The 12,637-nt window shown below is 57.1% G+C and overlaps 1 protein-coding gene across 1 annotated transcript in view; it reads right to left on the reverse strand.

The window, feature by feature from the left end:
- The window catches only part of ZXDC (ZXD family zinc finger C), a 35,880-nt gene that overhangs the window by 2,402 nt on the left and 20,841 nt on the right, over positions 1-12,637 (reverse strand). The window contains exon 10 of the mRNA XM_077780816.1: positions 1,223-1,417. Coding sequence (XP_077636942.1) covers positions 1,223-1,417 — 195 coding nt within the window. The remainder of the gene's footprint in view (positions 1-1,222; positions 1,418-12,637) is intronic.

Raw genomic sequence — 12,637 nt, forward strand, 5'->3', positions numbered from 1 at the left:
CAGGCAGCGGAACCGGGCTGCACGCGGCACGCCCTTCCTCGTGGTCCTCCGTCCCCCGTCTGGTGCCCGCCTGAGACCCCCGCGCCCAGGCCCGGTCCCTGGGGCTCCCCCACGGCCAATCCCGCCTCAGTGTGAGCGCCGCTCCCTCCTGTGGGCTCTTCCCCGCTCCGGCGGAGGCTGCGGCCACCTCTCACCCGCGGGCAGGCCCCCCCTGCCCCAGGCCCCCCGTCCAGAAGGCACAGGAGGTTACGGGCCTTCTGCAGGGCGGGGGAGGGGCTCCTAGGCCCCGAATCACGCAAGTGAGCAAAGGGACACTGGCCAACGTGTCCCTTCACCGCCCCGCCACCCGGCTCCTGGTGCCGGCGCCACTGTCGACACCCCTCACCCCTTCCGTGCCGAGCACTCTCCTTCCCACTTCGTAGATGATAAAACCGAGGCCCAGGGAGCGGGAGTAACTTGCCCCAGACAACCCCAGCGGCAAGGGGCAGGCGGGAAGGGCAAGCCGGCTGTCTCCACCTCACAGCTCGCGCCTTCCGCCGGGCGTCCCTTAAACAGCGGCTCCTCGCCGTGCAACCCGCGCCTTTCTGCGACGGGGCCAGCTTTCCCGGGGGAAGCCCCTTACACACGCACAGGCCATGTCCCCGGCTGCGCTGAGCACCCCCACACACGGGGGCACCCCCTCACATGGGGGCACCCCCACACACGGGGGCACCCCCACACACGGGGCACCCCCACACACAGGAGCAGTCCACACACACAGGGGCACCCACACACACACGGGAGCACCCCCCACACACGGGAGCAGTCCACACACACAGGAGCACTCCCACAGGAGCACCCACACACACACAGGAGCACTCCCCACACTAGGCCGCGGAGGAAGGCCCTGCAGCCCCTCCCCGGGAAGACAAGTGGGGCCTGGGGAAGGGCACGCAGGGGCGGGGGAGGAGTCCCGCACTACAAGGCGCCCTAGGGCACGGCACCTACACATCACAGAACTCCAAGTCAGGTGTGGCCAGACTGCACGGGGCACCGGGCACAGGGGGCACCAGACGCCGAAGCGCCGATCTAGGAACGATGGAAGCTCGGAGCTGGGGTGACAGAGAGAGTACTTGGGATGGTTGGCGACCGGGCGGGGGGCGTTACGGGTGCAAGCCCAGGGAGGTGCGGCCTGAAGCCTGGCCCCCAGATCCCGCCCAGCCAGCGCCCCCGGGCGCCCAGCCTCCTCCTGGCTCGGTGGGTCTTACCTGCAGTAACCGGACCTGGACACACTGGACCCCGGCGGCTGGAGCTGGTCCTGGCACACTTCCACTGGGCACCACGAGGTTCCCGCACAACCAGCCAGTCTGGCTTGCATACACGTGGGTAGGGCTGACTCTGCCACCTTTCGCTTTCCTCTGAGCAGACCCCGACGCTCCTAAGAAGAAACAGACCAACCACATGCCACGTACAGGCCCCTGCCCTCCCGGGGGCCACGCCTTCCCGTTGGCACCGTGCACAGCCCTGCAGGCTTAAGACCAGTCAATGCGGAGGGTCTGGGGGGAGGGGTTAGGAGATGAGAAAAGCCAAGATGTCAATTAGAAAGTTCAGGAGAGTTACGGACGTGTCTTCCGGTCATGCAGCAACCAGATCCCGGGAGCCCATTTCGTGGGGGCAGAGGCTCCCCCTGCCCTGCAGCCCCAACCCTGCAGCCACACGGGAGATCCTCGAGATGGCGGAGCACAGCCGCCGGGCGGGGCAGCAGAGCCACAGAAACGGGGAAGGGAAGAAAGCGGCCGCCGCGTCCCCCCATGGGCACCACAGCGCCTGTGCCCCATCGCCGGCAAACCCTCCGGGGGGCTTTCCGTCCAGCTTCCTCTTCACAAGTCATTGCCTCACTGAGCTCGTAAACGCGCACTTTTCAGAAGACTTCGGTACAAAGAAGAAAGAAACGATCCGGACACCCAGGAAGGGTTCTTCTGACACTCGTGTGGTTTGTGAGCAGCGGGGACCCAGGCACCCGTGCACTGCGTTCAAAACCTTGCACAAGAAGCCCAAGCTCTGGCCTCAGTGTTCCTGCCTGCGACATGGGGACGATACTCCCTACCTCACAGTGTCGGGAGGATTAAACAAGTCAGTGCGTGGTAGGAGTGCGGAACGGTGCCTGGGTCATGGTGAGAGCCAAGGAGTCTTAGGTGCTGTTGATTCTGTGTCCAGACAGCCCTGGATGCGTGAACGTCAATGGCTTCGTAAGGACGATCTTACAACGCGTACCGGGCAAGTTAATGTTAATACAAGCATTTTATTTTGCTGAATTTAATAAAATGAAGAGGAACAGCTGAAACTGAATAAGTGAAACTGAAGGAGTTGCTGAACTTCTAGAAAGCCTTTCTCTGTGAAAATTTCCCATGATCTAATGGGAAAAGAGGAAAAGCGTGAGAGGCCGCGTTCTTCCTTTAGGTCTCGTACTCTAAGCTTCCATTTTAAACGGGGACGGCCAACCCTGACACACAGGACGGGCCACCCGCTGCAGTGAGTTTTCCTCCCATCATGAGGCCAGCACCGGCCTAGACGTCCCGGCTCCGTGGCCCCGCTCTGCGCTGCCCATGAGCACCGCACCCCTCCCTGCCTGATCCTGCGCGTGGGCGCCGCACCCCTGCCTGCCTGATCCTGCACGTGGCCCACCTGGTGTCCCCCGCATGCCCTGCACATTCGCACCCAGTGCACGGAGCCGGCACGAAACTCCACCCCGCAGCCTGGTACTTCCCTGCTGGGTGCCCGAGGGACTCTTCACGTTTGTGACGGGCCTCGGTTTTCCAGGGGGCGCATTCGGGGCCCCTCTGCCACAGGGAAACGTAGTTCCATCACAGGCCGAGTCCCTCCTTCTCGCCGCCGTCTGCCAGGTTCTCTGCCTCAGGGAACCCAAGCCCTCCTGCTGGCTCAGGCCTGGCCGTTCTCCACGCTTCTGCCGACTGCTCTGCGTGCTTTCGGACAGCAGAGCAGGGCTGGGACGAGGGGGAGGCGGCAAGGCTGAGGTGCGGGACCCACTCGCTCTTCTTTAACAGTAAGAGACTCCGTGTGGCTTCCTGTTCCCCCTGAACATGCCTGCCGTTCCACTCCACTCTGAATTTCACCGGAACACACTGCTATATGCTCTGAAGGCCTGAATGACCCTAGCATATTTCCCTGAGATAAAAAATATGTACAGGAATTAAAATTTTAGGGGCGCCTGGGTGGCTCAGTTGGTTGAGTGTCTGACTTTGATTTTGACTCAGGTCATGATCCCAGTGCCACGGGATCGAGCCCTGCACTGGGTTCCACACTGAGCATGCAGCCGCTTAAGACTGACTCTCTCTCTCTCCTTCTCCCTCTGCCCCTCTCCCCACTCACACTCTCTCTCTCTAAACTAAACTAAACTAGGCTAAATTAAATTTTAGGGGGCACCTGGGTGGCTCAGTAGGTTGAGTGTCTGACTCTTGATTTAGACTCAGGTCATGACCTCATGGTTCATAAGATCAAGCTCTGTGTCAGGCTCTGCACTGACAATGCAGAACCCGCTTAGGATTCTCTCTCTGTCTCTGCCCCTCCCCTCCTTGTGTGCGTTCTTCTCTCTCTCAAAATAAATGAACTTTAAAAAGACAAAATAAAATTTTAGTTTAAAAACTTATTTCAATATACTTTCTAGGAGTTAAAATCTTCATCCGAAAACCTGCATTACCATTGCAATTAGTAATGCAAACCCAACCAAAATAACAGAATATACTAGAAACCCTGATAATTATGAAATATGAAAAATAAAACTGCACTGGAAAGGTATCAAGAACAGAGTGACGGCTGTTTTCCAGGAGGCTTGGGTGTTACTCACTCCTAGACTCCCAACGTGGTCAACACACATGTCTGCCAATTAAAAAAACATTACGGATGAACGCTTGTGCTTTAAATGTAATTTCATCACAATTACACACTCTGTGGCTGCAAACCCAGCTCATCTGATGTAGGGCGACTACGTCACTGAGCCCGGGTGGCCAGTCAGTCTGCACCGTCAGGACGCGCCTGTTTCTCACTGAAGGTCCGATTTCATTTTTCAGGTCAAGTAAACACACTACAACATGGACCAAGGGATGTTATGAAAATCACCATGAAGGAAAGCACCAAGTAACGTGTCTTTTTAAGCTGCTTTTAAAAGCAAGGTTTAAATATGTATATCTAATACTTATGACCCAGCTGTGTAAGACAAAAGCAAGGTCGTTCTGAGCCATTCCTCATTCATTTCATCACGATTCAATGGTAACTGCTCAGAGCATACTCTGTTACTTACGAAGCAAGAAGTATGATCAGAGCATTGAATCTCAAGACATGGGCTGTCTGCCACGCAACCGGGGGGAATCGAAGCAAAAATGTGAGAACAAAATCAGAACTAGATCCCACTTAATTTTCCCAAAGAACAGCATTATATGTTTCCTTTATACCTAACGAAAGACAACGGTACACACTGCTGAAAAACAAGTCAGTAACTAGAATATGATCATATTATCGTTAAAGGGATGTAAGAGGTACTGATTCTGTAACAGGAAGTGAGAGGGACTATGACTAGAATACTTAAGGATACACGTAAGCTAAACTGGTTTTAGCTACTGTATTAGCACGCACTTCATCTAAAAGGAATCAAATCCATTCTCTTTTCAGGGCGTACCTTCAGGCTGGTACCTAACAGTGCTGCAGACACATGTCAGCAGCTAGAAGGAACTGCTCGGGCTGCGTGTATGAGCACCGTGGCTTTCATGGGACGCTCTCCTTAAAAGCGGTTCATGCCAGGACCAGAGCAGAAGCGTGGGAAAGGTCAGGGCTCTTTCAACGCGGCTTGCACCCCCCGGCCCCCTCTACGCTGTATCTCGGTTCAGAACCTCCCAACACGGCCCCCTAGGAAAACCCGTCCAGGAGGAAGGCCAAGCAGGCAACAGTGTCCCAGGCGGCCCCAATGCCTCCCCAAAGCCAGCCCTCTCAAGTGTTCTGGGCCTGGGGCTCTGGAAAACTGCTCTTCCACAGGCCCCAGGGTGCCACACCCCAGGGAGCTCGGTGGCAAGACAGGACTGTCATGGGGAAAAGGCGGACAGAAGAATCTGCAGAAGTCCTAGACCCAAACGCGCTGCCTCAAAGATGACAAATGGAAGATGACGATCTGAAAGCAGATTCCCTTCAAACCAGCCACGCTTGCTTCCCCTTCCAAGTCCTCTCATCCATCCAAGGCCCTGAGGCCCGGGCTAAACACCGCCCACTGGCACCCTGAGGAAGCTGTGAGGGAAGGAGGCAGGCTTCATGAGAGAAGACCTGGGCTGGCCCACTGAGTGCCTAAGCACTTGACCTCTAGACCCCCTGCTCACGAGAAAAACACCTTTATCTGCTGCGGCCATTGCCGCAGGGTGCTGGGTTACATGGCCCCAAACGGTACACTCTGCCATCTGGTAATGTGCCGTCAACGTGTAAAACGGCTGGAAATTAATCACACACTGCCCGAGTTCAGTATGCGAGCCCACCAATCCACGGATGCTTGAAGGCTTACAGCCAACACACGGTGATGGTCACGCAGTAAAGACGCCATGACGCTAAATGTAACGTGACCAACTCAGTAAACCAATCTCAAGAAAAATTAAAAAATCCCTTTCTCCCAGTCGAAATCCAGAAACCTTTAAACAGCAAGTTATCTTCCTAATGAGCAAATTTTGCTTCAATAACCTCAACACCGATCCGAAACACTGGTTCGTGCTAGATAACTTGAAAGAGCTGGGGAAGGAGAGAGGGGGGCTCCGGCCAGCAATTACGTTTCCCCTTAAGGAGACCTAGAGAGAGTCCTCTCGGGCACAAGAGAGCCACCATCGGAATTAGAGGAGGCGGGCAGCACAGAGCCTGGCTCGGGCACCGTGCTCCACACCCCTCCCGGAGACGCCCCGAGGCTGCCAGCTACGGAATCCAGAGGGAGCAGTGTGCACTGCAGACGGCCGGCTCCAAGGTCCCTTCCCCCCTGCAGGCGTGCAGGGGGGGCATGATTCACTTTGGGCTCCTGCACACCTTCTCCGCTGGGGGATCCTCACTTAACCGCAGAACACAGGGAACTATTTAGTAACTGTTCCCCAATTCTCCTGAGGATGGGAGGCTAGACCCGTCACATACCCTGGCCGGTGGCAGGCACTGGGGCTTAATGCTTTTACAGTTCCTGGGTTTATCTAAGCAGCTATGAAAGGACGTACCGTAAGAACTTATTTGCTCACTAGAAAAAATATTCACGTTTAATAGCAAGAAGCAAATAAAAAATGTACGTGTCACTGTTTCTCCAAACTCAGGAACAGGGATGGTTTACACACGTAGGGGAATGTCTGACACCGAGTCGCTGAACGTGGCTTTCCCTGGGTGGAGGGGCTGCAGGGGAAAGTACGGAAGAAGCCCGCCACCATTTTCCCCACAGAGCAAGCCAACGTCACCAGAACCCGACGAACCCGCGTCCTCAGCTACGGGCCTGCTTGCCTGTGCTCCGGCCGGCCACACCCGTCTGCTGGCCTGCTCTGCACCGGGCACCGGCTGGCTTTCACCACGGGCACCTTCCAGCCGGCCCGGGGCATCTCCGGAACAGGGGTCTCCCTGCCCCATCATTTCTCCTCTTCAAAGCCCATGTGGAGAATTCAACTAAGTAATTCTTCCAAATGAAGTTAAACTTAACAGGTTTTTTCTTCTTTTAAAAGTTCCTTTGGGCGGCACCTGGGTGGCTCAGTCGGTTAAGCGTCCGACTTCAACTCAGGCCATGGTTGAGATGTGAGTTTGATCCCCACATGGGGCTCTGTGCTGACAGAGGCTGCAGCCTGTTTGCGATTCGGTGTCTCCCGCTCTGTGCCCCTTCCCCAGTCATGCTCTGTCTCTCTCAAAAATATATAATAAACTTTAAAAAATAATTTAAAAAGTTCCTTTGAGGGGCACCTGGGTGGCTCAGTCGGTTAAGCATCCAACTTCAGCTCAGGTTGTGATCTCAGGGCTCATAACTCTGAGACCCTGGCAGTGCAGAGCCCATTTCAGATGCTGTCTCCCTCACTCTCTGCCTGTTCCCCACTCTGTCAAAAATAAACATTAAAAAAATAATAAGTTATTTTGGGGGGTACCTGGGTGGCTCAGTTGGTTAAGTATCCAACTTTTTGTTTTGACTCAGGTCACGATCTCACGGTTTGTGGGTCTGAGCCCCACATCAACAAAGCCTTCTTGGGATTCTCTCTCTACTCCCCCTCAAAATAAACAAATAAAATCTTAAAAGAATAAAAAGTTCCTTTGGAATTTTAAAGGAACTGAATACAAAATGTTAACAAACACTAAGAATTGAGTGTTCCATCCAAGTACACAGTAAGCTGCACACGGGCCCTTAGCCAGGCCCAGCCAACCTGTCACCGATAATTCTGAGATTCCATATTGCTTTTATTGCCATTATGAGTGACATCTATTTTTCAGTATTCATTTTCTGATTATTCTAATAGAAAAGCTACTCATTTGATACATGCAAACATTTTTTTATACAATTAGCTACTCATTTACCCTTATTTGTAATTATTTGAGTCTATTCCCTGGGGTTTTCTAAGCCTGATAATCATCACTGATGGGCAATCACATCTTCCTATTTATCTTTCTCTAAAGCTTCCATTAAAATGTCCAATATTATTGTCGTGCTGGCTTGGCGGCATCTTCTGATTATAATGGGAACACATCTCCCCACTGAAAATAACGTTGGCGGTTTTTCTGACTTGCTCTCTATTATGAGGGAAATCTTAGTTCCTAGTTTAAGGCTCATGCGTTTTGAAAACCCCCAGCGAGCAGTGTTACCACTGCCCCGTCCGGCATCAGTGAGGACCCAAGGCTCTCCTCGGGCTTTCTGACGCGGCGGGCCACACGGACGGCTGCCCGCCAGGGCCCGCGCGGGGCCCCGCACACGCCCTAGTCACCTGGAACTCGGGTGCCAGCACCTCACTAAGCTCTGCGCCCACTTCGCCCGCTGAAGACGAAGCACTCTTTTCCCGCGTGTAGCGCGGCTGGCGGGCTGCCTGGACGCCCCGGAGCCCTTGCGCCCTGGCGTCCGGCCCCGGTGCGGTCGCCCGTCAGCTGTGCAGCCGCGTCAGGCCAACCTCTCTGTGCCTGAGGCTCCTCATCCAGAAGGCAGAGCGTCCGCACTGAGCCCACAGGGCTGCCGTGAGTAGCGCACCGCGCCCCGGAGTCCGGGAGAGGGACGGTGCGCGGGAGCCAGGGGCACGTCCGGGCCCCGGGCTGCCCAGCGGCCACTGCCCTAAACCTCTTGGCAGAGCAGAGCGTGGGCGAGGTCCCGCCACGGCTCCCGCGGCCGGCCCAGGCTGGGAACCCACGGAGGCCCCTTCCGGAGGGCGTGAAGGTCAGACTGACGCTGGGGGGGAGGGCTCTGACGGGTCGCGTGGAAGGCTGTCCCGGAGCTCCCAGGGTGACAGACATGGCGGCACAACACGCCTCCGCGTACCCCACAGTTCAGGACACCTCTGGCCTGGGCTCGCAGCGCGCGGCCCCCACCCCTGCCAGCTGGAACCAGACACGCGAGGCCCGGCCGCTGCCTTCCTGACTCTGCTCCGACAAGAACCAGATGAACGCGCGGAGCACACGCTGCGATGAGCCCGACATGCACGCTAGCGAGCTAATCACGCGCTCCGCTAGCCAGCACTGGGGGGAGTGAGGCTTTACGCTAAGAATCCTGCCGGGTAATCCACACAACCGCCCAGAAAGGCAGGTCCTGTGCCGTCCCCCGGAACACGGGAGGCTGCTGCAGCCGAGGGGTCAGACACCTGTCCAAAGCCACCGCCGCCAGAGGAACAGACCTCAAGCCCAGCCCTGACTCCCAAGGTGCTGCTCTGATCCCCGGCCGCCGCCTGCCGCCGTTGCCGCACGTGGCAGCGTGGATAGCACAGCTCTCGGGAGTGTGGCAAAGCCAATCACAGCTTACCTGCTGCACAAAGGCCTCCTCCTGAGGAGGACCAGGAACCTGCCAGAGAGGGCTTTCAGCAGGCTGNGGCCCTGACTCCCAAGGTGCTGCTCTGATCCCCGGCTGCCGCCTGCCGCCGCCTGCCGCCGTTGCCGCACGTGGCAGCGTGGATAGCACAGCTCTCGGGAGTGTGGCAAAGCCAATCACAGCTTACCTGCTGCACAAAGGCCTCCTCCTGAGGAGGACCAGGAACCTGCCAGAGAGGGCTTTCAGCAGGCTGCCGGGGGGGGGCACGTCTACCAAGGACACAGGAGGGGAGGGAGGCACGCGCTCCAGAAGGCACGGCACAGGGCGCACTCTACCAAGTGAACAGAAACATGGGGCGCCTGGGTGGCTCAGTCGGTTGGGGGTCCGACTTCGGCTCAGCTCATGACCTCAGGGTTCGTGAGTTCGAGCCCCGCGTTGGGCTCTGTGCTGACAGCTCATGGCCTGGAGCTGCTCTGGATTCTCTGTTAACTCTCTCTGCCTCTTCTGCGCTCACACTCTGTCTCTGTCTCAAAAATAAACAAACGTGAAAAAAAATTTTTTTTTAAGTTAACAGAAACAAAACAAGGGCCTGCTGCCGGTCAGCAGAGGGCAGGCCCGTATGACCCGGACTGAGAAAGTCCTGGTCACCAGCTCACCACCCTGCACAGGACACCTTAACTCAGCCTATTGGACACAAGGGTCACATTTCTCCTCCTCCTCCGCCCCCTCCTCCTCCTCCTCCTCCCCCACCACCACCACCGAAGTTCGCTGCCCTCCGGCCCCTTGGCCCTGCTTCCCATCTCGGGCTATTCCAGCTCTTCACACCACAGCCCTAGTCCAGGAACCCGAGGGAACAAGGAGCGCGGCCCCACCCGCAAGCGTGCTGCCGGGAGGCCCCTGTGCAGAGCTGCTCAAGCAGATGCGCTGCGCTCACGCCAGCCTGCAGGGTCCGACCCTGGGCAGGTGACGGTCGGCAGCGCAGGGGGAGTCACCACGGACAAAGTCATCCTAAAGACCAGACCAGACGGCCTCCCCCGAGTCTGCCATCCACTCTGCTCCCCCATCACAGGCCACACCTGCCCCCTGCGTGCGGGGTGTGAAAAAGCCCCAAGGGAATCTGCCCACTCCGCCACACCCCCAGGGAGGGCCTTCTCCAGCTGCGGCCCGGCTCCCCTCCGCCCTGCTGGGGGGGGCCTCACGACACTCAAGTTCGCGGTCCACTCTTCTCAGGTCCAGTGTCTGTGTGAGTGTCCCGGAGTTCTCTTCCGGAAAACAGGCTGCACGGCTGCACAGTGTGCCCTGCTCGCAGCACAGCAGCAGTGGAAGAAACGGAAGGAGCCCAGTGACTCAGATGCCTAGATTTTTGCTTTAATGTGAGGAAAAAATAGATACGCACACACACACGTATGTAACTGTATTATAAAAAGCAGATCGCTGACTTAATTTCAGGGCCCAATGCAACCCAGTTATTCATTCAAAAGTTCCAGGGGCGCAGACGGACCGGTGGCAGCAGGCACAGCGCCTCCCTGCATGCCCTGCATGCCCGTCTTCCAACGCGGGCCGGGCTGGCTGGGCTGAAGGGGCCAGAGGCCCGCCCCGTGTTCCCTACGGCTTCTGTCACCGCCTTCCAGGAAGGGACACCCAATTCCACACTCCATGTCTGGGCTTACAGCTTGCCCACGTGCCCCAGGGTGACCCCCCCCTCCAAAGCCTCCACTGGTGTGCTCCAACCTGGGGGACAGCTGTTCTACTTCCCACTACTTAAATTGGGGTTAATATTTATTAATTACATAATTAATTAATGTATCTGCAAATACAAAAAATAAAAATGGTGAAAGGGGGGTTTAAACATTCATAATCTTGGGGTGCTGGGGGGCTCAGTCAGTTAAGTGTCCAACTTCGGCTCAGGGCATGATCTCACAGTTTGTGGGTTCGAGCCCCGCGTCGGGCTCTGTGCTGACAGCTCAGAGCCTGGAGCTGCTTCACATTCTGTCTCCCTCTCTCTCTGCCCTTCCCCCGCTCATGCTCTGTCCCTGTCTCAAAAATAAATAAAAACTATTTTTAAAATTTTTTGAAGTATATAAACATTAAAAAAATTTTAATTAACAATCTTAACACTCAGAAAAAACACTACCCTTGCAAGGATATATTTCTCTACCATTTTTGTTTCTATGCAAGTACATGCACAAAAAGGGTCTATTAGCAACCACTCAGCTTTGCTCACAAACACGCACTTAACAAAAACATGCACAACGTACGTTTACTGGCGTAAGAATGCGAGCATGACTGCCGCGTGGTCCCCAGTTCCCACTGGGCGGGCGGCAGCTGGAATGTGCCCCTTTATGCAGATCCCGCCATGCTTCCTTGAGAGAAGTCCCAAAACAGTTATTTCATAATTGAACATCACGCCTATCTTCTGGCTCTTGAAAACAGTTATCAAATGTCCACAAAAAGCATCCCTGTGAGGCTGTCCCAGCAAAGCACGGGGACGTGCTCCGTGAGGGCTCCGGGTTCCCGCCCTCGGGGCACGGGCACAGCCCTGACCACGGGCGAAACGCTTGCTCGTGCGACAGCCGCCTCCTGCACGGCGCCCGCTCCCGAACCCCTTCTGCTAAGGACGCGGTCATCTCCCTTAGCATTTCACGCTGTCTGTCCATTTAATACCTGTCCGCGGACCCCCAAGGCCTGGGCCTCTGTCTGCTCTGGGCACCTGCGCTCCCCGGGGAGAGTGGCGCGGCGGCCCAGGTGACAAGGGGCTGCCTCGAGGGCTGCCGCGCAGCCCAGACACGAGCCGACGCGCACAGCTGAGGACAAAGCAAGCACCGGCCGTCCCCACAGCTTTCCGGGGCTTCAAAATGCCTTAAAGCTCTGTCGTCGTCCTGTATCATGGGTGGCACTTTAGTATCTCTTCCCAAAAGGCCACCACTCGTTTGCCACAACGGGAAGAGCCAGGCTGCCACACTCAGGGAGGAGGGTGGCCGGTCTCAGGCCTGTTTCTCAAGGCGCGGCCCGCTGTGCCCCGGCCCAAGGCCACGGCTCCGCCCCCCAGGCACAGGGCACAGCCTGCAGGTCAGTGTCCCTCGTGTCCCCAGGAGCCCCTGCCCCTAGGCTCCCACACGAGCGCCCGGAAATCTCCGCGGGCAGAGTCCGCAGGTCTGCGGGGACGGCGGCCTTCTCGCTCCCCACGGCTCCGTCAACACAGACCCGGCATTTACCCCCCTCCTCCCACCAGCGGCCACGGTCCCCTCCTGCTGGCGACAGCGAGGAGCCCCTGCCTGCTCTCCGTGCCCCTTGGGGTTTACTTTCACCAGAGCCGCTGGACTGCGAGCCTTTCAAAAATATGTCACTTTTCTAATCGTGCCTCCACGTTCCCCTGCCGGACTCGGGTGAAAGCCGAAGGTCCCACACGGCCCCGAGCAGCCTGGCCTCCCGCCGGCTCTCCGGTCACTTCCGAACCCTGAGCCTCCTGCCTGACAACAAAGGCCCTTCCGCGGAGAGCGGCCTCCTGCCCCTCCGCCCGCACCTGCCCACCGCTCTCCCCCCCTCACCGGCCCCTCGAGCCGCCTTTCCTGGTGGACTCCCCGTCGCCTGTGACTTAACTGGTTCTGTTTCTCCCAGACGCCCCCCCCCCACGCCCGCCCCCGGGGCCCACAGGAGAGC

The sequence above is a fragment of the Crocuta crocuta genome, unplaced genomic scaffold, assembly GCF_008692635.1.
Source record: "Crocuta crocuta isolate KB4526 unplaced genomic scaffold, BGI_CrCroc_1.0 scaffold299, whole genome shotgun sequence".
Lineage (NCBI taxonomy): Eukaryota > Metazoa > Chordata > Mammalia > Carnivora > Hyaenidae > Crocuta > Crocuta crocuta.